Raw genomic sequence first — 21,340 nt, forward strand, 5'->3', positions numbered from 1 at the left:
TCACTGCAACCTCTGCCTCCTGGATTCAAGTGATTCTCCTGCCTCAGTCTCCTGAGAAGCTGGGATTACAGGCATGCACCACAACACCCAGCTCATTTTTGTATTTTTAGTAGAGATGGGGTTTTACCATACTACCAGGCTGGTCGTGAACTCCTGACCTCAGGCAATCCTCCCACTTTGTCCTCCCAAAGTGCTGGGATTACAGGCATGAGCCACTGTGCCCAGCCCACTTTAACTTTACATTCAGTCATATGAGTTGAATTGGCCAACAGAATAAGGAATATCAATTGTGAGCCTAGGTCTCAAGAGTACTTGCCTCTTTTTACTTGTCTTCTAGTATATCTGCTTTTTTTTTTTTTTTTTTTTTTTTTTTAAAGAGACAGGGTTTCACCGTATTGGTCAGGCTGGTCTTGAACTCCTGACCTCAAGTGATCCACCCGCCTTGGCCTCCCAAAGTGCTGAGATTATAGGCGTGAGCCACCGCACCCGGCCCATATCTGCTTTTGCTAGGTAAGAGCTTCCTCTGGGTAACTGCTGCAATCTTGGCCTGGCCTCCAAAGTAAACAGGCAGAGATAACTTAGTACAAACCTCAGGGAGAAGCCTAGCTCAGCTAGATCTGTAACTTGAAACAGAACCAATCCCAGCCCAGACCTAGTGACTCCCAGCCCAGACCTAGTGACCCCCAGCCCATTCGCAGGTATGTCCAATCAATATGGGCAGAAGGATAGATGTATATGCCTTCTGTTTTACAATACTAGGTAGGGAAGCATTCCCCAGTCAGACATGGTATCAGTCCCCGTAATACATTCAGGTAAAGGAGACACAATTGTTTCACATAAAATCTTTTCAAACAGACCAATTTCCATCCAAATGTTCACCTTAATCTTACCAGTCTTTTGTACTCATATCCTCCCAACTTTACTGTAGCCCCTTAGACCTTCACCAACAGATCTTTGAACAACAGTCCATGGGGCTCCTGTGTCAAGGAGTCCCAGAAATATCACTTCTCTACCTCTTACTATTTTACTCACTCATGTGCATATGACTTTGAATCCCCTACTGGAGGTCAGGCCAAGATACCCAGACTCTCTCATCAGTTCTTCTTTTGATTAAATTCCAGAACCATCATCCCAGGTGACTGGAGGTAAGGTTTCTTTATGTTTTTTTGTTTTTTTTGTTTGTTTGTTTTTGAGACACAGTCTCACTCTCTTGCCCGAGTGCTATGGCACGGTCTCAGCTCACTGCAACCTCCACCTCCTGGGCTTAAGGGATTCTCCTGCCTCAACCTCCTGAGTAGCTGGGATTACAGGAGCCTGCTATCATGCCCAGCTACTTTTTTTTTTTTTTTTTTTTTTTTTTTTTTTTTTTTTTTTTTTTTGAGACAGAGTTTCCCTCTGTTGCCACAGGCTGGAGTGCAGTGGCGTGATCTCAGCTCACTGCAACCTCCACCTCCTGGGTTCAAGCAATTCTCCTGCCTCAGCCTCCCAAGTAGCTGGGACTATAGGCGCATGCCACCATGCCCAGGTAATATATATATATATATATATATATATATATATATATTTTTTTTTTTTTTTTTTTTTTTTGAGACGGAGTTTTACAGGCTTGAGTCACTGCACCTGGCTGTTTTTGGTTTTTTTTGAAGAGTCTCGCTCTGTCTCCCAGGCTGGAGTATAGTAATGCAATTTCACCTCAATGAATCCTCTGTCTCCCAGGTTCAAGTAATTCTCCTGCCTTCGCCTCCTGAGTAGCTAAGACTACAGACACAGGCCACCACGCCTGGCTAATTTTTGTATTTTTAGTAGAGACAAGGTTTCACCAGGCTGATCTTGAGGCCATGACCTCAGATAATCCACCTGCCTCAGCCTACAGAAGTGCTGGGATTACAGGCATGAGCCACTATGCCCAGTCACTCATTACCCACTTTTTTTTTTTTTTTTTTGAGACAGAATCTTGCTCTTATTGCCCAGGCTGGAATGCAATGGTGCGATCTTGGCTCACCACAACCTCCTCCTCTTGTGTTCAAGTGATTCTCCTGCCTCAGCCTCCGAAAATAGCTGGGATTACAGGCGTGTGCCACCATGCCCAGCTAATTTTTGTATTTTTAGTAAAGATGGGGTTTCGCCATGTTGGCCAAGCTGGTCTCAAACTCTTGAACTCAGGTGATCCGCCCACCTGGGCCTCCCAAAGTGCTGGGATTACAGGCATGAGCCACTGTGCCCAGCCTTTTTTTTTGAGAGGAAGTCTCGCTCTGTTGCCTAGGCTGGAGTGCAGTGAAGCCATCTTGGCTCGCTGCAACCTCTGCCTTTCAGGTTCAAGCGATTCTCCTACCTTAGCCTCCTGAGTAGCTGGGACTACAGGCATGCACCATCATGCCCAGTTAATTTTTGTATTATTATTATTTTTTAAAAAAGATGGGGTTTCACCATGTTGGCCAGGCTAGTCTCGATTTCCTAACCCCAAGTGATCCGTCCACCTCGGCCTCCCAAAGTGCTGGGATTACAGGCATGAACTACCATGCGGGTCCCACTCATCCCACTTCTTTTTTTTTTTTTTTTTTTAAAAAGATGGGGTTTCACCGTGATGCCCAGGCTGGTCTTGCACTCCTGACCTCAGGTGATCCACCCACGTTGGCCTCCCAAAGTGGTGGGATTATAGGCATGAGCCACCACGCCCGGCCTCCTTTTCACTTTAACTGTTACCTGTTGGTAGGGGCCCTGAGGCTAGAGGCTATAGTTCAGTCTGGCCAAAATCCAAGTTTGGCCTAGCATCAGAATCCACTGCAACACTCTCCTGAAATTTTCATTTTAGATTTTACATACAACAATAACCAAGGGATTGTATATTTTGCTTGTTTCTTGTTACTTTGCATTTCCTTATGCATTTATTCTGTAAGCAAAGTTCCTGGAAGTTTGATCCATCATTTTCTTTTTTTGAGATAGAGTCTTGCTCTGTCACCCAGGCTGGACTGTACAATCTTGGCTCACTGCAACCTCCACCTCTGGAGTTCAAGCAATTCTTGTGCCTCAACCTCCAAGTAGCTTGGACTACAGGTAAGCACCACCACACCTGGTTAATTTTTTGTACTTTTAGTAGACACAGGGTTTCACCATGTTGGCCAGGCTGATCTCAAACTCCTGACTTCAGATGATTCACCTGCCTTGGCCTCCCGAAGTGCTGGGATTACATGCCCAGCCTGATCCGTCATTTCTAAATTCCATTAGTAACTTTTCATTTCTGTAACTGATTGCAGCACAGTTATATTTCAGTGCCATGAATGCCCCGGTGGCCACCCAGGAATCAAAATTTCATCAACTCGGCTAGGCATGGTGGCTCATGCCTGTAATCCTAGCACTTTGGGAGGCCAAGGTGGGCATATCACCTGAGGTCAGGAGTTGGAGACTGGCCTGGCCAACATGGCAAAACCCCATCTCTACTAAAAATACAAAAATTAGCCGGGCGCGGTGGCTCACACCTATAATCCCAGCACTTTGGGAGGCCGAGACGGGTGGATCACGAGGTCAAGAGATCGAGACCATCCTGGTCAACATGGTGAAACCCTGTCTCTACTAAAAATACAAAAATTAGCTGGGCATGGTGGCACACGCCTGTAGTCCCAGCTACTCGGGAGGCTGAGGCAGGAGAATTGCTTGAACCCAGGAGATGGAGGTTGCGGTGAGCCGAGATCGCGCCATTGCACTCCAGCCTGGGTAACAAGAGCAAAACTCCGTCTCAAAAAAAAAAAAAAAAAAAAAATTAGCGGGGCATGATAGTGCACACTTGTAATCCCAGCCACTGAGGAGGCTGAGGCAGGAGAATTGCTTGAACCTGAAAGGCAGAGGTTGCAGTGATCCGAGATTGCGCCACTGCACTCCAGCCTGGGCAACAAAGCAAGACTTCATTTCAAAAAAAAAAAAAAGTTTCACCACCTCCCACTCTCTCATCCTTTCTCTTCCCAAACCACATGTTTTACTAAGTCAGAGTCAAGCTGGCACATCCCATTTCTAACACCAACGTGGAGTTAGCCAGTCTGTGAGGTTAAGGGTACAATCCTCCTGACTGCCAAATCTGCCCAAGACTTTTGACCCAACTGCAAGGAGTTAGGGTCCAAATACAAAGTTAGAGGGAGGAGCCCACACAAGACCATCCCCAGTTCTGACACCAGTTGCAAGTTTGAGTGTTTCCCAAAATGACCCTCAGGTTTGACAGTTCACTAAAAAGACTCACAGAACTCATTGAAACCAATTACAATTACAGTCACATTTATTGCAGGGAGAGGATACACTAAAATCAATCGAGGTAGGTTGGGCGAGGTGGCTCATGCCTGTAATCCCAGCACTTTAGGAGGCTGAGGCATGTATGTCACTTGAAGTCAGGAGCTCAAAACAGACCAGCCTGGCTAACATAGTGAAACCTCATCTCTACTGAAAACACAAAAATTAGCCAGGTATAGCAGCACACGCCTGTAGTCCCAGCTACTCGAGAGGCTGAGGCAGGAGAATCACTGGAATCTGAGAGGCAGAGGTTGTAGTGAGACAAGATAGTGCCACTGCACTCCAGTCTGGGCGACAAGAGTGAGACTCCATCTCAAAAAAAAAAAAATCAAGCAAGGGAAGACACACACAGGGCAGCATTCCAGAGTGTTCCAAAAGTGAAGCTTCTCTTGCCCTTTGGAAGTGTTATTCTCTTGGCATTGATGTATAGCAGTATGCCCCAGTACTGCCAAACCAGGAAGCTCACTTTAGCTTCAGTGTCCTTAGACTGTATTGGAGCTTACTGATTGGTTGCCCATGTGATTGAACTCCATTTTCAACCCCTACTCCAAGCCCTCAGAGGTGGGGCTGATACCACATGGTACAAGGGGTCCACCATGAATAACAAACACTTTTATCACTTGGGAAAGGTCAAGGGTTTAGAGGTTACCTCCTAGGAGCCAGAAACAAAGGCCAGACCTCTATTTGAGTGAGTTCAGATTCCTGGGTAAACAGCAATAAAGGGTAGCCTTGGAGGAACAAATTTCCCAAATTTACTACATTCATAACTTTTATCCCAAGTGAATGTTTTCTGATGAATAAATTCATTAATACAATTAAATAAATTAGGCCAGGCATGGTGGCTCATGTCTGTAATCCCAGAACTTTGGGAGGCAAAGGTGGGCAGATCATGAGGTCAGGAGTTTGAGACTAGCCTGGCCAACACAGTGAAACCCCATTTCTACTAAAAATACAAAAATTAGTTTGGCGTAGCTGCTTCGGAGTCTGAGGCAGGAGAATCGCTTGAATCCAGGAGGCGGAGGTTGCAGTGAGCTGAGATTGTGCCACTGCATTCCAGCCTGGGCAACAGAGCAAAATTACGTCTCAAAAAAAATTAATTAATCAAATTAAATAAATTATATAATTAATAGAATACAATAAATTGTATAATGAATAAATTAAATTTGTAAAAACTAAATTCAGGCCGGGCTTGGTGGCTCACACCTGTAATCCCAGCACTTTGGGAGGCCAAGGTGGGTGGATCACTTGAGGTCGAGAGTTTTAGACCAGCCTGACCAACAGGGAGAAACTTCATCTCTACTAAAAATACAAAATTAGTTGGGTGTAGTTGTGCATGCCTGTAATCCCAGCTACTTGGGAGGCTGAGGCAGGAGAATCACTTGAACCTAGAAGGCAGAGGTTGCGGTGAGCCAAGATCGTGCCATTGTACTCCAGCCTGAGCAACAAGAGCAAAACTCCATCTCAAAAAAAAAAAAAAAATGTCGGGTGCGGTGGCTCTTGTCTGTAATCCCAGCACTTTGGGAGGCTGAGGTGGATAGATCACAAGGTCAGGAGTTTGAGCCCAGCCTGGCCAATTTGGTGAAACCTCATCTCTACTAAAAATACAAAAATTAAGTGGGCATGGTGGGTGAGTGCCTGTAGTCCCATCTACTCAGAAGGCTGAGGCAGCAGAATCACTGGAACATGGGAGGTAGAAGTTACAGTAAGCCAAGATCAAGCCACTGACTCCAGCCTGGGCAACAGAGCAAGACTGCATCTAAAAAAAAAAAAAGGACTAAATTCAGCTTGATTCAAATATTTTATCTGGGCCAGGCACAGTAGCTCATGCCTGTAATCCCAGCACTTTGGGAGGCCGAGGTGGGTGGATCATGAAGTCAGGAGTTCAAGACCAGCCTGGCCAACATAGTGAAACCCTGTCTCTACTAAAAAATTCAAAAATTGGGCCAGGCACAGTGGCTCATGCCTATAATCTCAGCACTTTGGGAGGCTGAGGCTGGTGGATCACAAGGTCAAGAGATCGAGACCATCCTGGTCAACATGGTGAAACCCATCTCTACTAAAAATACAAAACTTAGGCCGGGCATGGTGGCTCACGCCTGTAATCAAAGCACTTTGGAGGCCAAGGTGGGCTGATCACCTGACGTCGGGAGTTCAAGACCAGCCTGACCAACATGGTGAAACCCCGCTTTTCTTATAAAAATTTTGAAAAATTTTAAAAAATTAAAAAAAATAAAAATAAAATACAAAAATTAGATGGGTGTGGTAGCACGCACCTGTAGTCAGCTACTCAGGAGGCTGAGGCAGGAGAATTGCTTGAACTTAGGAGGCGGAGGTTGCAGTGAGCCGAGATGATGCCATTGCACTCCAGCCTGGGTAACAAGCGAAACTCTGTCTCAAAAAAAAAATACAAAAATTAGCCAGGTGTGGTGATAGCACCTGTATTTCCAGCTACTTGGTAGGCTAAGGCAGGAGACTCACTTGAACCTGGGAGGCAGAGGTTGCAGTGAGCCAAGACCACGCATTGCACTCCAGCCTGGGTGACAGAATGAGACTCCATCTCAAAAATAATAATACATAAATAAATAAAATATTTTTAAAATATTTTATCTGATGCCTTTCTAACTGGTTAAACAATTGCCAGTCTATATCTAACAAGGGTTTCTAGGGATAAAAATTATCCCTAGAGGCCAGGCGCGGTGGCTCACGCCTGTAATCCCAGCACTTTGGGAGGCCGAGGTGGGTCGATCACGAAGTCAAGAGATGGAGACCATCTTGGTCAACATGGTGAAACCCCGTCTCTACTAAAAATACAAAAAATTAGCTGGGCATGGTGGCGTGTGCCTGTAATCCCAGCTATTCAGGAGGCTGAGGCAGGAGAATTGCCTGAACCCAGGAGGCAGAGGTTGTGGTGAGCCGAGATCGTGCCATTGCACTCCAGCCTGAGTAACAAGAGCAAAACTCCATCTCCAAAAAAAAAAAAAAAATTATCCCTAGAATATAGCATAATTCTTTTCCAGAAAATAATCAATTGTGTAAATAATGCTCCAGTTTTAGGGAAGAATTCTCTCTTTATCTTACAGAGTTACTTTACTCCAAGTGGAAGATTATCATCTGCCATGAAAACCCAGTATCCCAATATTTTCCTATTTGTAGTGTGTCAGAGCTCATTACTACAGTTTTCTTTCTTTTTTTCTTTTTCCTTCTTTTTTTTTTTTTTCTTGAGACATGGTCTCACTCTGTTGCCCAGACTGGAGTGCAGTGGTACAATTACAGCTCACTATAGGTTTAACTTCCTGGGCTCAACCCATCCTCCCACATCAGCCTCCAAGTAGCTGGTACCACAGGCTTGTGCCACTACTCCTGGTTACTTTATATATATATATGTATATATTTTTTAAAGACCAAGTTTCACCATGTTGGTCAGGCTGGTCTTGAACTCCCGACCTCAGGTGATCTGCCTGCCTTGGTCACAAAGTGCTTGGATTACAGGCGTGAGCCACCATGCCGGCCTCCTTTTTTTATTTTTCGTAGAGACAGTTTTTGCCATGTTGCCCAGGCTGATCTTGAACTTCTGGGCTCAAACAATCTGGCCGCTTCCTAAAATGCTGAAATTGCAGGAATGAGCCACCATGTCCTGACCACTTCTTTTTTAAATTACTTATTTATTATTTTTTATTTTTGTACAGACGGGGTCTCACTTTGCTGCCCAGGCTGGTCTTGAACTCTCAGTCTCAAGCAAACTTCATGTCTCAGCCTCCCAAAGTGCTGGGATTAGCCATGAGCCACTGTGCCTGGCCTAGATTTCTTTAAGAAAGGTTCAGTTGCCAGGCGCGGTGGCTCACGCCTGTAATCCCAGCACTTTGGGAGGCCGAGGTGGGTGGATCACGAGGTCAAGAGATCGAGACCATCCTGGTCAACACGGTGAAACCCCGTCTCTACTAAAAATACAAAAAATTAGCTGGGCATGGTGGTGTGCGCCTGTAATCCCAGCTACTCAGGAGGCTGAGGCAGGAGAATTGCCTGAACCCAAGAGGCGGAGGTTGCGGTGAGCTGAGATTGTGCCATTGCACTCCAGCCTGGGTAACAAGAGCGAAACACTCTGTCTCAAAAAAAAAAAAAAAAAGAAAGGTTCAGTTGATTTGAAAGGCCATATTTTTAAAGTACTTTGTGACTGGGCGCAGACGCTCACACCTGTAATCCCAGCACTTTGGGAGGCCGAGGTGGGAGGATCACCTGAGGTTGAGCATTTGAGACCAGCATGACCAACATGATGAAACCCTGAATCTACTAAAACTACAAATAATTAGCTAAGCATGATGGCAGGTGCCTGTAATCTCAGCTACTCAGGAGGCTGAGGCAGGAGAATCGCTCGAACGTTGCAGTGAGCCTAGATCAATCGTGCCACTACACTCCAGCCTGGGTGACAGAACAAGACTCCATCTCAAAATATAAACAAACAAATAAATAAATTGTTCTCTATTCATTTTTTTTTTTTGGAGACAGTTTCGCTCTTGTTGCCCAGACTGGAGTGCAATGGCGCGATCTCAGCTCACTGCAACCTCTGCCTCCTGGGTTCAAGTGATTCTCCTGCCTCAGCCTCCTGAGTAGCTGGGACTAACAGGACTACAGGTATGAGCCGCTGTGCCCAGCTGATTCTGTATTTTTAGTAGACACAGGGTTTCTTCATGTTGGTCAGACTAGTCTCAAACTCTCAACCTCAGATGATCCACCTACCTTGGCCTCCCAAAGTTCTGGAATTACAGGCATGAACCACCATGCCTAGCTTATTACTTATTTTGAATTCTCCATTTGGGGCAGTCAATAAAACTTGATTCCAGTTCTCCACTATTACTGCCCTATACAGTTTCCCTTAAGCAATCCTGTTGTCACTACTCTGCTTGGGTAATATTTATAGATGCACCTTAGAAAGTCACTTGTTCCGGCCAGGCACAGTGGCTCACACCTGTAATCCCAGCACTTTGGGAGGCAGAGGCTGGCAGACAACAAGGTCAGGAGTTTGAGACCACCCTGCCAATATGGTGAAATCCCATCTCTACTAAAAATACAAAAATTAGCTGGGTGTGGTGGCAAGTGCCTGTAGTCACAGCTACTTGGGAAGCTAAGGCAGGAGAATTGCTTGAACCCGGGAGGCGGAGGTTGCAGTGAGCCGAGATCGCCCCATTGCACTCCAGCCTGGGTGACAGAGTGAGACTCCTTCTTAAAAAAAAAGAAAGAAAGAAAGACACTTGTTCTAGGCCAGGCGAGGTGGCTCATGTCTGTAATGCCAGCACTTTGAGAGGCCCGAGGTGGGTGGATCATGAGGTCAGGAGTTCAAGACCAACTTGACCAAGATGGTGAAACCCTGTCTGTACAAAAAATATAAAAATTAGACAGGTTGGTGGCGGGCACCTGTAGCCTCAGCTACTTGGGAGGCTGAGGCAAAGAAATGCTTAAACCTGGGATGCAGAGGTTGCAGTGAGCCAAGATAGAGATTTCGTAATTGCACTCCAGCCTGGGTGACAAAGACTCCATCTCAAAAAAAAAAAAAAAAAAAAAAAAAACAGAAGACACTTGTTCCTCCCAGGTTGAAGCAATTCTCCTGCCTTAGCCTCCCAAGTAGCTGAGATTACAGGCACTCACTGCCATGCCTGGCTAATTTTTGTAGTTTTAGTAGAGATGTGGGTTTCAACATGTTGGTTAGGCTGGCTGACACTATCACTTTTTTTTTTACAGAAACCTTTTACTTTGTAGTAATTTTTGATTTACATAAATTTACAAATGTATTTCAATGAGTTCCTGTATTCTTCACTCAGCTTCTCCCAGTGTTAGCATCTTAACCCAGCACATAACCGTGGTACATTTGATAAAGCTAAGAAGTTAACACTGCCGCAATACTATTAACTACGGACTTTATTCAGATTTCACCAGTTTTTCCACTAATACTCTTTTTCTGTTCCAGGATCCAGTCCAGAATGACACATTGTATTTCATCATCATTTCTCCTTAATCTCTTCTGGTGTGCAAGTTTCTCATTCTTTCCTTGAGTTAGATGACTTGGACTCTTTTGAACAGTACTAGTCAAGTACTTCGTAGGAGGTCCCTTGGCTTCAGTTTGTCTGATGTTTTTCATGGTCAAAATGAGGTTTAGGGAAGAATACTACAGAAGGGAGGTATTCTCATCACTTCTCAGATGATACATGATATCAACATGAATAATCAGTAATGATATAACGTTAATCACTTAGTGTCTACCAAGTTTCCCAACTGTCAAGTTACTATCTTTTCCTTTCCAACCTGTATTCTTTGACAGTGAGTCACTAAGTTCCAGTACATATTCAGGGGCAGGGAACTAAATTCCACCTCTTGTGGCCAGGCACTGTGGCTCACACCTATAATCTCAGCACTTTGGGAGGCCAAGGTGGGTGGGTCACAAGGTCAGGAGTTCAAGACTAACTTTACCAACATGGTGAAACCCCTTCTCTACTAAAAATATGAAAATTAGCCAGGGCTGGGCGTGGTGGCTCACGCCTGTAATCCCAGCACTTTGGGAGGCTGAGGCTGGTGGATCACAAGGTCAAGAGATCGAGACCATCCTGGCCAACACGGTGAAACCCCGTCTCTACTAAAAATACAAAAAATTAGCTGGGCATGGTGGTGCGTGCCTGTAGTCCCAGCTACTTGGGAGGCTGAGTCAGGAGAATCGCTTGAACCCGGGAGGTGGAAGTTGCACTGAGCCAAGATCTTGCCACTGCTCTCCAGCCTGGGCAACCCAGTGAGACTCCATCTCAAAATACGAAACAAAAGAAACAAAGAATACTTCTTGAAAGATTTGAAATTCATCTATAAGACATTTTCCCTTCTCCATTTGCTTGTTTACAATCATTTATATCATTATGACTCAGATTTTTGTTTTATTCCTTTGGGGGGGAACAGATATTTGTTTTATCTTTTTTTTTTTTTTTTTTTGAGACGGAGTATTGCACTGTTGCCCAGGCTGAAGTGCAGTGGCACACTCTCCGGTAACTGCAACCTCCACCTCCCGGGTTCAAGCCTCCTGAGTAGCTGGGATTACAGGGACCTGCCACCACACCCAGCTAATTTTTTTTTGTATTATTTTTCCTGAGGTTCAATTCAGGTTTTTTTTTTTTTTTTTTTAGTAGAGAAGGGGTTTCACTATGTTGGCTACTCTGGTTTCAAACTCATGACCTCGTGATCCACAACGTTGGCCTCCCAAAGTACTGGGATTGTAGGCATGAGCCACTTCGCCAGGTCTTGTTTTATCTTTTTATGTTGTACTATTATTCAAAGTGTCCCAGCTTTGGCCATTGGGAGCTCCTTCAGGTTGGTTCTAGTGGCCTTCAAACATGCCAGCATCTTTTGTTTTTTCTTGAACTTTCTAGCTTTCCAATACTATAAGATGCTCCAGGCTAATCTTGTATTTTCCCTGCCCTTGACCTAGAATTAGTCATTTCTCCAAAGATCTCTGGTTCCTTTTGTTGGAGAATGGTATTTAGAAAGCTAAAATCTTAGTGGTGGGATCTTTCACTTTTTTTTTAAATCTCTCAAAAACGGTTTATTATACAGGTGAATTTTCATCATGATGATGGGGTTATTGGTGGGCTTATTTCTAGGATTTCTAGTAGCGAGCACGGGCACCAGGGTCTCCAAACTTTTTGGACTCGCAGCGATGGGGATTAGCTACCAGCAGTGTCCGGTCATGCTGGATGAGGATGTCTTTGATCTCCTTCTTGGAAGCCTCATCCACATATTTCTGGTAATAGCCACCAGGGCTTTGGAGATGGACTGACGGATAGCATAAATCTAGGCCACGTGACCACCACCCTTCACGGGGACCAGGATGTCCACACCAGCAAATCGCTCCTTGCTGAGAAAGCAGAACTGGCTCCAGCAGCTTGTGTTGTAGCGTGCGTGGCTCGATCATCTCCAGGGCCCGCCCGTTCACCTTGATGAGGCCGTTTTCACGTTTGCAGTTCACCACAGCTGTGGCTGTCTCCTTGCACCCAAAGACCTGCATGGACTGCAGCGGGCCCTTGGAGGACAGAGCTTCGAGTGTGGACTAGAGAACTTCACCGCACAGCACCACAACCAGAAAAACGATCCTTTGCTTTTTAACATGTTCTCTCAGGAAGGAAAGATACCTGAAAAATAACGGTATTTTCTAATATCTTTTTCTTTTTTTATTTGAGACGGAGTTTTTGCTCTTGTTGCCCAGGCTGGAGTGCAATGGCAGGATCTCAGCTCACCACAACCTCCGCCTCCCAGGTTCAAGTGATTCTCCTGCCTCAACCTCCCGAGTAGCTGAGATTACAGGCATGCACCACCAGGCCAGGCTAATTTTTTTGCATTTTAGTAGAGTGGGGGTTTCTCCATTTTGGTCAGTTTGGTCTCGAACTCCCAACCTCAGGTGATGTTCCTGCCTTGGCTTTTCAAAGTGCTGGGATTACAGGCATGAGCCACCGCACCTGGCAATAATGCTATTTTCAAGTAAAGTCGAATTTTCCTCTTGACAAAATAACTAGAAGAAAAGATTCTGAATGTTCTTCCTACAAAGAAATGATCAACATTTGGCTGGGCATTACAGGCATGCGCCACCACGCCCTGCTAATTTTTGTATTTATTTATTATTATTATTTGCAGTAAGCCAAGACCAGCCAATTGCACTCAAGCCTGGGTGACAGAGTGAGACTCTGTCTTAAAACAAACAAACAAACAAACACAGAAATGATCAACATTTGAAGTTATGGATATGCTAAATACCATGATTTGGTCAATACACAATGTATACATGTATTTGAAACATCATAATGTACCCTGTATGTACAATTATTACGAGTCAATTAAAAACAAATAATTTTGGCCGGGCGCGGTGGCTCACACCTATAATCCCAGCACCTTGGGAGGCCAAGGCGGGTGGATCACGAGGTCAAGAGATCGAGACCATCCTGGTCAACATGGTGAAACCCCGTCTCTACTAAAAATACAAAAATTAGCTGGGCAGGGTGGCACACGCCTGTAGTCCCAGCTACTCAGGAGGCTGAGGCAGGAGAATTGCTTGAACCCAGGAGGCAGAGGTTGCGGTGAGCCGAGATTGTGCCATTGCACTCCAGCCTGGGTAACAAGAGCGAAACTCCGTCTCAAAAATAAAATAAAATAAAATAAAATAAAATAAATAAAAACAAATATTTTTTTTTCTTTTTTGAGACAGAGTCTCACCTTGTCGCCCAGGCTAGAGTGCAATGGCACAATCATGGCTCACTGCAACCTCTGCCTCCCAGGTTCAAGGGATTCTCCTACCTCGGCCTCCCGAGTAGCTGGGATTACAGGCGTCTGCCACCATGCCCCACTAATTTTTTGTATCTTTAGTAGAGACAGGGTTTCACCATATTGGTCAGGCTAGCCTCGAACTTCTGACCTCATGATCCGCCTGCCTCAGCCTCCCAAAGTGCTGGGATTACAGGCGTGAGCCACCCCACCTAGCCCAATAATTTTTTTTTTTTTTTTAAGATGGGGTTTCACCATGATGGCCAGGCTGATCTTGAACTCCTGACCTCAGTGATCCACCCACCTCAGCCTCCCAAAGTGCTAGGATTACACGGCGTGAGCCACAGCGCCTGGCAATAAATTTTTTTTTAATGGTGAAAAGATACACATATATTTAGAATTAGCCAGTTGGACTCAGTTTAGATGATCCCAATTTTGTTGGCAACATCCAAAGCATTGTAATCAGGAGCCAGTGGAACATATGCCTTCTTCTCTCCATCAGGCCGATTCAGGGTGCTGACCTTGGCCACATCAGTGTCATAGAGCTTCTTCACAGCCTGTTTGAGCTGGTGCTTGTTGACTTTAACATCCACAGTGAACACAAGTGCATTGTTGCCCTCTATGTTCTTCATGGCAGACTCAGTGGTGAGCAGAAACTTGATGACAGCATAGTGGTCAAGCTTGTTTCTCCTGGGGGCGCTCTTCCGGGGATATTCGGGCTGCCTCCGGAGTCGCAGTGTCTTGGGCCGGAAAGTGGGTGATGTGCAGATCTTTGTTTTGTAGCTGTGTACACTTTTCAACACTGCCTTCTTGGCCTTTAAAGACTTCGCTTTGACTTGGGCTTTAGGAGGGGCAGGAGCTTCCTTCTTCGCTTTTGGCTCCATCTTGTGAAAATGATCCCCAATAAATTTTTTTTTTTTTTGAGACGGAGTTTCGCTCTTGTTACCCAGGCTGGAATGCAATGGCGCGATCTCGGCTCACTGCAACCTCCGCCTCCTGGGTTCAGGCAATTCTCCTGCCTCAGCCTCCTGAGTAGCTGGGACTACAGGCGCACACCACCATGCCCAGCTAATTTTTTGTATTTTTAGTAGAGACAGGGTTTCACCATGTTGACCAGGATGGTCTCGATCTCTTGACCTCGTGATCCACCCGCCTCGGCTTCCCAAAGTGCTGGGATTACAGGCGTGAGCCACTGTGCCCGGCCCCCCAATAAATTCTTAATGAAAAAACAAATTCCTCCCTTTGGATTACTGTCTCTTGCTAGTATCTGAAGTGTATTTTAATGCAAATAATTCCTAGTCATGAGTTACTACAAATTGTTTAATTAAATTTAATTTTATTTTATTTTATTTATTTTTTTGAGACAGAGTTTCTCTCTTCTTGGCCAGGCTGTAGTACAATGGCGGGATCTCAGCTGACTCCCAGCCTTGGCCTCCCAAGTTGAAGCGATTCTCCTGCCTCAGCCACCCAAGTAACTGGGATTGCAGGTGCCTGCCAGCACACCTGGCTATTTTTTTTTCTCTTTTGAGACAGAGTCTCACTTTGTTGCCCAGGCTGGAGTGCAATGGGGCGATCTTGGCTCACTGCAACCTCCACCTCCTGGGTTCAAGCAATTCACCTCCCTCAGTCCCTGCAGGTAGCTGAGATTATAGGCGCCCACCACCACACCTGGCTAATTTTTGTATTTCCAGTAGAGACAGGGTTTCACCATTTGGTCAGGCTGCTCTCAAACTCTTGACCTCAGATAATCCGCCCACTTCGGCCTCCCAAAGTGCTTCAATTATAGGCATGAGCCGTCACACCCTACCTAATTTTGTAGTTATTTTAGTGGAGACAGGGTTTCTCCATGTTGGTCAGGCTGGTCTTGAACTCCTGACCTCATGAGATCTGCCCACCTCAGCCTCCCAAAGCACTGGTATTACAGGCGTGAGCCACTGCGCCTGGCCAATTCTACAATTCTACTCTTTTTCTTTTCTTTTTTTTTTTTTTTTTGAGACAGAGTCTCACACTGTTGCCAGGCTGGAGTGCAATGGCACGATCTCTGCTCACTGCATGCAGCCTCCACCTCCCAGGTTCAAGCAATTCTCCTGCCTCAGCCTACCAAGCAGCTGGGATCACAGGTGCCCACCACCATGCCCAGCTAATTTTTTGTATTTTTAGTAGAGACAGGTTTCACTATTTTGGCCAGGCTGATCGCGAACTCCTGACATCGTGATCTGCCCTCCTCGGCCTCCCAAAGTGCTGGGATTACAGGCATGAGCCACCGTGCCCAGCCCCAATTCTACTTTTTTTTTTTTTTTTGTATAATTACTTTTATTTTTAATGTCCAGAATGTGAAACATAAGGGCCAGAGCCTCCTCCTGGACTCAATTTTATAAATTCTCAATTGGTTGGTGAGGCCAATAGGGATACTTTTGCTTGTCCAATTTGGTTTCTGGGAAAGCTTCATTCAAGTCCTCAATGGTCATCTGTTCAAATGGAATTAAGTTCTTATATTTCTCCATCTGTTTCTCATATTCTACAACCCTGGCCTTTGAGAGAGACACCCACTCAGCATGAGACTTCACATCTTCTTTTTCTTCAGCATCCACCAGGGCAGTATATGGATCCTTTGGTATAGGAACCTTCAGGGCATTAAACTTCTTCTCAAAGTCATCCACCAAGCCTGCCTTGGCCCCATTGGCCTTGTAGTAAGCCCAGTCAATAGATGGTGGATTCTCAGGTAAAGCAGCCAACCTGGAGGTGAGGATCTCATTCCAGGATTTCAGGGAATTAGCAATGGCCTTTTGGTTTTGGGGTATGATCTCCCAAAATGCTATCCAGTCAATGGTTTTTAGAGCAAGTTTTCGCCCAGCCATCTTGGGATCCTTCACCGACCCCGGCTGCCTACCATCCCCAATTCTACTTTTTTAAGAGACAGGATTGCCCAGGCTGGTGTACAGTGGCATGATCATAACTCATTGCAGCATCTGCCTCCAGGGCTCAAGTGATCCTCCTGCCTCAGCCTCCGACAGTGCTGGGATTGCAGGTGTGAGCCACTGTGCTTCACCAAGTTACTACAAACTTTTTACAGATAAAAACATTATGATTGATATGGATACAAATAAACAGGTACCTTCAGGCCTGGCACAGTGACTCACACCTGTAACGTGAACCCTTTGGGACGCCAAGGCAGGCAGATCATTTGCGCTCAGACATTGCAGACCAGGCAACATAGCAGAACCCCATCTCTACAAAAAGTATAAAAATTAGCTGAGTGTGGTGTGTATGCCTATAGTTCCAGCTACTTGGGAGGCTGAGGGAGAAAGATCATCTAATCCCAGAAAATCCGGGCTTCAGTGAGCCAACATCACACCACTGCACTGCAACTTGGGCAACAGACAACAGAGTGAGACCCTGTCTCAAAAAAAAGAGAGAAAAGAAAAAAAAATAGGTGCCTTCGTATACTATTGGTGGAATTATAATTAAATAACAACTTTTCTGGAAAACAACTCTCTATATTCACCAAAAAAAATTTTTTTTTTTTTGAGATGGAGTCTCAATGTGTTGCCCAGGCTGGAGTGCAGTGGCATGATCTCAGCTCACTACAACCTCTGCCTCCCAGGTGCAAGCGATTCTCCTGCCTCTGCCTCCTAGGTAGCTGAGACTACAGGCGCACACCACCATGCTTGGCTAATTTTTGTGTTTTTAGTAGAGATGGGCTTTCACTATTTTGGCCAGGTTGCTCTCGAACTCCTGACCTCCATTGTCCTTGGCCTCCCAAAATACTGGGATTACAGGCGTAACCCTCTGTGCCAGGCCCAAAATACTTTATTATTATTCTTTTGTAAATTTTTGACATGGAGTCTAGCTCTGTCACCCAAGCTGGAGTGCAACGACACAATCTCCACACACTGCAATCTCTACCTCCCAGGTTCAAGTGATTCTCCTACTTCAGCCTCCAGAGTAGCTGGTATTACAGGCCTGTACCACCATGCCCAGATAATTTTTGTATTTGTTTATTATTTTTTTAAATAGAGTCTCACACTGTTACCCACACTGGAGTGCAGTGGAGCTATCTCAGCTCGCTCCAACCTCTGCTTTCCAGGTTTAAGCAATTCTCCTCCTGCTTCAGCCTCCCAAGTAGCTAGATTACAGGCGAGAGCCACCACGCCCAGCTAATGTTTGTATTTTTTAGTAGACACAGGGTTTCTCACTGTTGTCCAGGCTTGTCTCAAACACTTGACTCAAGTGATCCGCCCGCCTGGGCCTCCCAAAGGGCTGGGATTACAGGTGGGAGCCAACACAGCGGCCTGTTATTCACTATTCTTGTGGAAGATGTGAGTGACATAAGAGGCAGAGTATTCTGATTTATGGAACTGTAAGAAAAGCAGCCGGGCACAGTGGCTCATGCCTGTCATCCCAGCACTTTGGGAGGCCAAGGTGGGTCGATCACAAGGTCAAGAGATCAAGACCATCCTGGTCAACATGGTGAAACCCCGTCTCTACTAAAAATACAAAAAATTATCTGGGCATGGTGGTGCGTGCCTGTAATCCCAGCTACTCAGGAGGCTGAGGCAGGAGAATTGCCTGAACCCAGGAGGTGGAGGTTGCGGTGAGCCGAGATTGCGCCATTGCATTCCAGCCTGGGTAACAAGAGCGAAACTCTGTCTCAAAAAAAAAAAAAAAAAAAAAAAAGAACTGTAAGGAAAAAACATGTTTTTGGAGAAAGGCATAGTAAAAAGTCATTGGTAAGAGTTAAGAATAAGGGGCATGGCGCGGTGGTTTATGCCTGTAATCTCAGCACTTTGGGAGGCCACGGCAAGCGGATCACCTGAGGTCAGGAGTTAGAGACCAGTCTGGACAACATGGCAAAAACCTGTCTACCAAAAATACAAAAATTAGCCGGCCATGGTGGCAGGCGCCTCCCAGCTACTTGGGAGGCTGAGGCAAGAGAATCTCTTGAACCTAGGAGGCAGAGGTTGCATGAGCCAAGATCATGCCATTACACTCCAGACTGGGCAACAAGAGCGAAACTGTCTCAAAAAAAAAAAAAAGAAGAGTTAAGAAAAATGGGCCGGGCGTAGTGGCTCAGACCTGTAATTCCAGCACTTTGGGAGGCTGACACAGGTGGGATCACATGAGGTCAGGAGTTCAAGACCGGCCTGACCAACATGGAGAAACCCTATCTCTCTACTAAAAATACAAAAATTAGCTGGGCATGGTGGTGCATGCCTGTAATCCCAGCTACTTGGGACGCTGAGGCAGGAGAATCACTTGAACCCAGGAGGCGGAGGTTGAGGTGAGCTGAGATTGCGCCATTGCACTCCATCATGGGCAACAAAAGCAAAACTCCATCTTAAAAAAAAAAAAAACAAGAATAATGAAATAACTCCCGTGCTGATCAGTAGTGGGATCGCACCTGTGAATAGCCACTGCACTCCAGCCTAGGCAACATAGTGAGACCCAGTCTCTTAAAAAAAAAAAAGAAAAATAAAGAATAACGAAATAACGATCATCTCTCTTATCCTGACAAAGACTGATGAGGCTGGGCACAGTGGCTCATGTCTGTAATCCCAGCACTTTGGAAGTCCGAGGCAGGAGGATCACAAGGTCAAGAGATGGAGGACATCCTCGCCAACATGGTGAAACCCCATCTCAACTAAAACTACAACAGTTAGCAGGTCTTGGTGGTATGCGCCTGTAATTCTAGCTACTCAAGAGGCTGACGCAGGAGAACTGCTTGAACCCAGAAGGTGGAGGTTGCAGTGAGCTGAGATGGTGCCACTGCACTCCCTCCTGGGAGACAGAGCCAGACTCTGTCTCAAAAAAAAAAAAAAAAAAAAAATGTGGCAGATACTTAAAACATGGCCTTTTTCCCACCAATAGAGGGCAGCATCTGAGTAAATAAAAGGAGTCACTTTTATTGACCTAATGAGTTAGGAATTGACCAGGAACCAAGTGACCAGGAACTGTGTGTTATGGTTATGTGGACCACACTGAAGGAACTTACAGAGGCTTACACAGCTTGAAGGCTAAGTATGATTGCAGGCCAGGCGTGGGGGCTCACACTTACAATCCCAGCACTTTGGCAGGACAAGGTGGAAGGATCCCTTGAGCCCAGGAGTTCAAGACCAACCTAGGCAAAATAGTGACAGCCTGTCTCTATGCAAAATAGTGACAGCCTGTCTCTACAAAAAACAGAAAAAAAAAAAAATTAGCCTGTGATCTCAGCTACTAGGGAGGCTTAGGTGGGAGGATCTCTTGGAGCCAGGAGGTTGAGGCAGCAGTGAGTAACATAGCAAAATGTTCTCTCAAAATGCAACAAAACTATGACTGTAGGATTACTGAGAGGCTGAGAAAGGACGAGACTTAAGAAATGAGATTTGGGAGGCCAGGTACGTTGGCTCACTCCTGTAATCCCAGCACTTTGGGAGGCCGAGGTGGGCGGATCATTATGTTAGGAGTTCGAGACCATCCTGGCTAACACGGTGAAACCCTGTCTCTACTAAAAATACAAAAATTAGTTGGGTGAGGTGGCAGGTACCTGTAATCCCAGCTACTTTGGGAGGCTGAGGCAGAAGAATCGCTTGAACCCAGGAGGTGGAGGTTGCAGTGAGCAGATATCTTGCCACTGCACTCCACCCTGGGTGATGGAGTGAAACTGTCAAAAAAAAAAAAAAAATGAGATTTGGGATTTAGGCGAGGCTAAGAATTACCAGATTCGAATTACAGAAAGAATGTAGACTGTATGATAATCAGGTGCAATGCACATTTGCTGTATGGTCTGAAAATGTTCACCTTGGCTATGGAAGAGAAAACAAATGAATTTTGTATAACTCATAAGACATACTAATTACACATAAATTGATAACTGGTAAGACAGACTAGACTTTGCTAAGCAGAGCACATGTACACAGAACATTAAAAGGATGGAAGCAAGAGGCACCTAATGTTTAGCCGAAACCTAAATATCCTATGGTTACCATGGAGCACACAACAGGGCAACTTTTGAATTGGCCACGTGTTGAAGACACCCACTCCAGCCTTACATGTATGCTGCCCAAGCAATACAAATAAATTTGAAAGCTACTCAATGAGCCAAGAACTACTTTTGTGGCCAGGAATACCTGCCCCTTTGTCTCTCTGGTAAGAGCACATTCACACCCATGTGTCCAGGTACAGTACATCTGTTCTGCAGATCCCGGGCCCTAAGTGAATCTCAGATTCTCAACCTTGGTTCTCATCTGTAGCTGTTGTGACGACACCACTGTATCAGAGGACATACAAACACTGCTACCCTTTCTACCCCACGTGCACCTTATCCTAATGGATTAATGTATCCCATCTTTTTGCCTGTTTTGTTACATGTGTTTGATTTCATACGATTGTAGCATCTCGATTTGATCTGTGAGCTTTTCCGTTTTGTAATAACTTGCTTGGTAGTATCATCGGAGGTAGTGCTACCATTGCATTGAAGCAATTTCCCAGGTGCTTAACCTTTTAAAATTCTCAGGGACATTTTCTTTGGGTACCTGAGTTTACACCAACTACCCAGAAGGCAGGAACAGCTTAAGGAGAGACTCAACACCAGCAGCTTCTTTTCAATCAGGTTTCCCTTCAACCTCACACCCAGGAACCCATTCGAATTCCTACATTTCGGCAGCCTTAGTCGAACTAACTTCCTGTGCCAGAAGCTTTTGTCTGTCCCAGTTATCTTCTTTCTTTAACAAATTCCCTTCGTCTCCTCCCTGAGTCAAAGCCCATGGGGGCCCCAGGAGGCATGCAATATTTACCAAGGGCC

At 45.5% G+C, this 21,340-nt stretch overlaps 2 protein-coding genes and 1 pseudogene across 2 annotated transcripts; all 3 read right to left on the bottom strand.

Moving 5' to 3' along the window:
- Nucleotides 1-11,902: 11,902 nt before the first annotated feature.
- LOC105734045 (small ribosomal subunit protein uS9-like) lies at nucleotides 11,903-12,881 on the bottom strand (annotated as a pseudogene).
- A 1,095-nt stretch (nucleotides 12,882-13,976) lies between these two features.
- On the bottom strand, nucleotides 13,977-14,441 carry LOC135275289 (large ribosomal subunit protein uL23-like). The gene has a single exon (XM_064376748.1). It carries the CDS (start codon nucleotides 14,439-14,441, stop codon nucleotides 13,977-13,979), a length of 465 nt encoding a protein of 154 aa, XP_064232818.1.
- Nucleotides 14,442-15,878: 1,437 nt separating this feature from the next.
- Nucleotides 15,879-16,446, bottom strand: LOC105734046 (ATP synthase subunit d, mitochondrial-like). The gene has a single exon (XM_064376749.1). It carries the CDS (start codon nucleotides 16,413-16,415, stop codon nucleotides 15,930-15,932), a length of 486 nt encoding a protein of 161 aa, XP_064232819.1. The 5' UTR covers nucleotides 16,416-16,446; the 3' UTR covers nucleotides 15,879-15,929.
- Nucleotides 16,447-21,340: the final 4,894 nt, after the last annotated feature.

Source organism: Aotus nancymaae, unplaced genomic scaffold (genome assembly GCF_030222135.1).
Source record: "Aotus nancymaae isolate 86718 unplaced genomic scaffold, 86718_ANA_hifiasm-v0.15.2.pri h1tg000016l, whole genome shotgun sequence".
Lineage (NCBI taxonomy): Eukaryota > Metazoa > Chordata > Mammalia > Primates > Aotidae > Aotus > Aotus nancymaae.